Source organism: Colletotrichum godetiae (assembly GCF_030913485.1).
Source record: "Colletotrichum godetiae strain CBS 193.32 chromosome Unknown BDP55scaffold_7, whole genome shotgun sequence".
NCBI lineage: Eukaryota > Fungi > Ascomycota > Sordariomycetes > Glomerellales > Glomerellaceae > Colletotrichum > Colletotrichum godetiae.
Window position 1 is genome coordinate 542761 of NW_026851255.1, and position 2959 is coordinate 545719.

General features: G+C 54.5%; 1 protein-coding gene across 1 annotated transcript; it reads right to left on the bottom strand.

Annotated features, from left to right (window-relative positions):
• Nucleotides 1-1572: 1572 nt before the first annotated feature.
• BDP55DRAFT_380646 (uncharacterized protein) lies at nucleotides 1573-2471 on the bottom strand. Its single transcript, XM_060567154.1, has one exon. The coding sequence runs from the start codon at nucleotides 2178-2180 to the stop codon at nucleotides 1719-1721; it is 462 nt and encodes a 153-aa protein (XP_060433530.1). The 5' UTR covers nucleotides 2181-2471; the 3' UTR covers nucleotides 1573-1718.
• Between the last annotated feature and the right edge of the window lie 488 nt (nucleotides 2472-2959).

Consider the following 2959-nt stretch of genomic DNA (forward strand, 5'->3'; position numbering starts at 1 on the left):
GACGGGAATTACTTGAAAGCTCGGGACCTTGAATGATTACCTAAGTCATACTAACAGGGGTGAATCTCCCGACGGTTCCCGACCGTTTTTGTGAGGGCTCCTGCTATTATCCAGATTATACTCCAGTCACAAGCCGCAACAGCCATAGGCCATCGGCTCTGCCTCCGTCTCTCCCCCAACCAGGCCGAAAACCCCCCAACACACTTTGGCTGGCACAATACCCGTAACCGCTCGCATAGTCCCGAACAGCCCAGCGAGATAAGCTACGAATAATTAATGACGACATGATTTTGTGTGGCTAGAACAACCACAACAAACTCAAAGAGCCCAGAAAAAAACAGGGTAAACCTTCAGCCCCGACCGGCTGAGCCTGGCGCATCCAGTCTCCAGTTGCAGCTACCACAACAAATCTCAATAGTGCTGATTCCAGAAATCCACAGACCCGAGCTGGACTTTGGGTCACTTTGGGTCACTTTGTCAGCAACCGAAAGCAAGTGAGGCGAGCAGCAACCCTCAACAGCCACACACACAGTCCGACCAGCGCCTGGTAAACACATCAGCAACCGCTGAATCCAGGCAGTCGGCTGCCACATGCTTACGTTTGCCGCTCGTAAAAGTATGACTCTATACTTGTAATTCTGCATGCCGGAACGGAACTACGGAATGACGGTGACATTTTCCTGATTTCAAATGCTTGACACCTTCGATGCACGAATGCAAATGTCAGAACCAAGTGCATCCTATAGTAGAAGGGAGGCGATGCTTGCCCGAGTCACTGGTTTACGAATCACTAGGAAGCGAATAGATGGATGCAGATATCTTGTGATGTAGAATAGAATCAAATATTGATGTCGCGCGTGGCGAAGGGTATCTCGTACTAAATACTAACTAACTAACTAATGCGAAGCCTCGTGTGGGCAAAAAGATGTCCCCGATAATGCGGATGCAAAGTCCTGTGGAAATGTGCTGTGATGCCATGCTGCCCCCAATAACCCAAAAGTCGATCCGTTGATCGACATGAAAAAACAAACTCCATGCGACAAATAATAGCTGGGCCACTTTGGTGGACCACAGCAAAGGGGGGTATCAACATGAAAAGACAATAGAGGAAAAACAGTAAACAGGGTGATGCAAGGCATGTGAAATGCCAGTGCCCAAATGATGAGTCCACGAGGACCAGGTATTGATTGCAACGTAACGAGGCAGCCGACCTGTAAGTCCTCTCACCTGCCACACCAGCCATTGCCGGGTGACTCTTGTTCGGTGGGTGGCCGATACCGCCGGGCGTGTGCGAGTGTGGCTGAGACACACTGCTACGGGCTCCCTCCCCACGATCGGCTTTGCTTGTGCTCCCCCACACGGCGTTCCGAGTCGCCCCGTGCAGTGATGAGCAAGCCAGAATTTGGATGATCGGTTGCAAGCCTGTGATGTGGAAGCAGGCCGCGTCGCACACGAGGCCGAGGCCACGGCGTGTTTGTGTTTGGAGACCAGAGACCTAGACCGTCGGAGCATATTGGATGTTCCGGGTCGAAGGCGTTCCTGATTTGGAGTGGTCTTTGCCGGCGCCATGCTGAAGAGGCTGCCGATATTATGGATTAGGGTTTGTCGAGACGAGGAGGCGTGTTGGCGAGCTAAAGTATGCTCGTCCGAACAATAGATGGTTGCGCAGTGCCACATGCCAGATAGTAGAGAGCTTGCAGCTTTATCGTGGGAAGCTCTCACTCGGCGATAGGAGTCATGGAGGCGAGCTTGTTCTTGGGGCTCTTCTTGGAGCTGCCGCAGCGTTGCGACTTCTTTTGCTGAAGGGCTGCTTGGCGGCGACGTTCCTTCTCGGCCATGACGCAGCGGAGGGCCTCGCGCTGCATGGCCATGCGTTCGCGTTCCATCTCGAGGAGCTCGACCTCGGAGATCTGGGGAGAGCGGGAGTTGGGAGAAGAGAAGCTGCCGTGGCTGGAGACGCTGTGAGAGTCGTCCTCGAAGTCATGGGGGAAGAGGTCCTCGTCGGAAAGGTAAGAGGTGGCTCTGGGCTCGCCGTCAAAGTCGGCGAGAGTATCGCGGCGTGGCCATGAAGGGAAGGCGCACGACCGGTCGTGGGCGAGCATGTTGCTGGGAGAGATATCGATGGGGGCGGTCATGGAGACGGAGCCCATGGAGCTGTATGAACCGTATGAGCCGTACATGGCTGTGATGTGTAGAGTGATGTTGAGTGTTGAAGGGTCTTGTTCGTGTAAGACTTCAGAGTTGTGGATATTGTTGTTGATTATCACGAACTGGAAGAGTGTGGGAGAAGGTGGACACGGGAGACTTATAAGTCCCAAGGGGCGCGTCTGCCTTCCTCTGGTTTTTGGGGGGGGTGTCGGGGGGGCGTGTTGCGGGTGTTGGGGGTGTGAGAGAAAAGGGGGTGAGAGTCAACAGCCAGGAGTAGGAGGTGCAAGGTTGGGCAGAGCAACGTTCCGAGGAATTTCGGAGAGTGGGCCTAGGTCTTTTTGGCGAGCCTAAAAATTGGGGGTAACTGCGTTCCCGGTATCCCGAGGGGGTGGGAAAACAAGGCAAGGGAGGCGGTGACGGAGATGGAAAGTCGGAAGGAAAGGGGGGTGTGAGAATGTGAGTGCTGACAGCGCAGGGGGTGCGGTTCCGGTAAGGAAAGAGCTGAGGTGTTGGGCTTGGGCGGAAAGCGGTTGCAGTTGTCGGCAAGGGGAGGGGGGGGTGAGAGGGGTGTTTCTAGGGACCGTATGGTGAAAAGGGAAAGAAGAAAGGACAAATGTCGGCGACAGGGCTGGCGGTCGCGCGGGAGGAACACCGTATTCTCAATCCTTGGTACCCTTCAGGCTCAGGCTGGCTGGTTAATTACCTGCTTCTGGCAATACAGAGTTGGACCGCGGGCCTGGGCTTGGTGACTATTCTCGACGTGGCGTTGCTCGAGGAGCTGCTGAGAGTAGGTACTGTCCGAACTATGGAG

Bases quoted from the DNA above. Each gene is read 5' to 3' on its own strand.
- BDP55DRAFT_380646 (XM_060567154.1), bottom strand. From the start codon at position 2,180: ATGTACGGCTCATACGGTTCATACAGCTCCATGGGCTCCGTCTCCATG.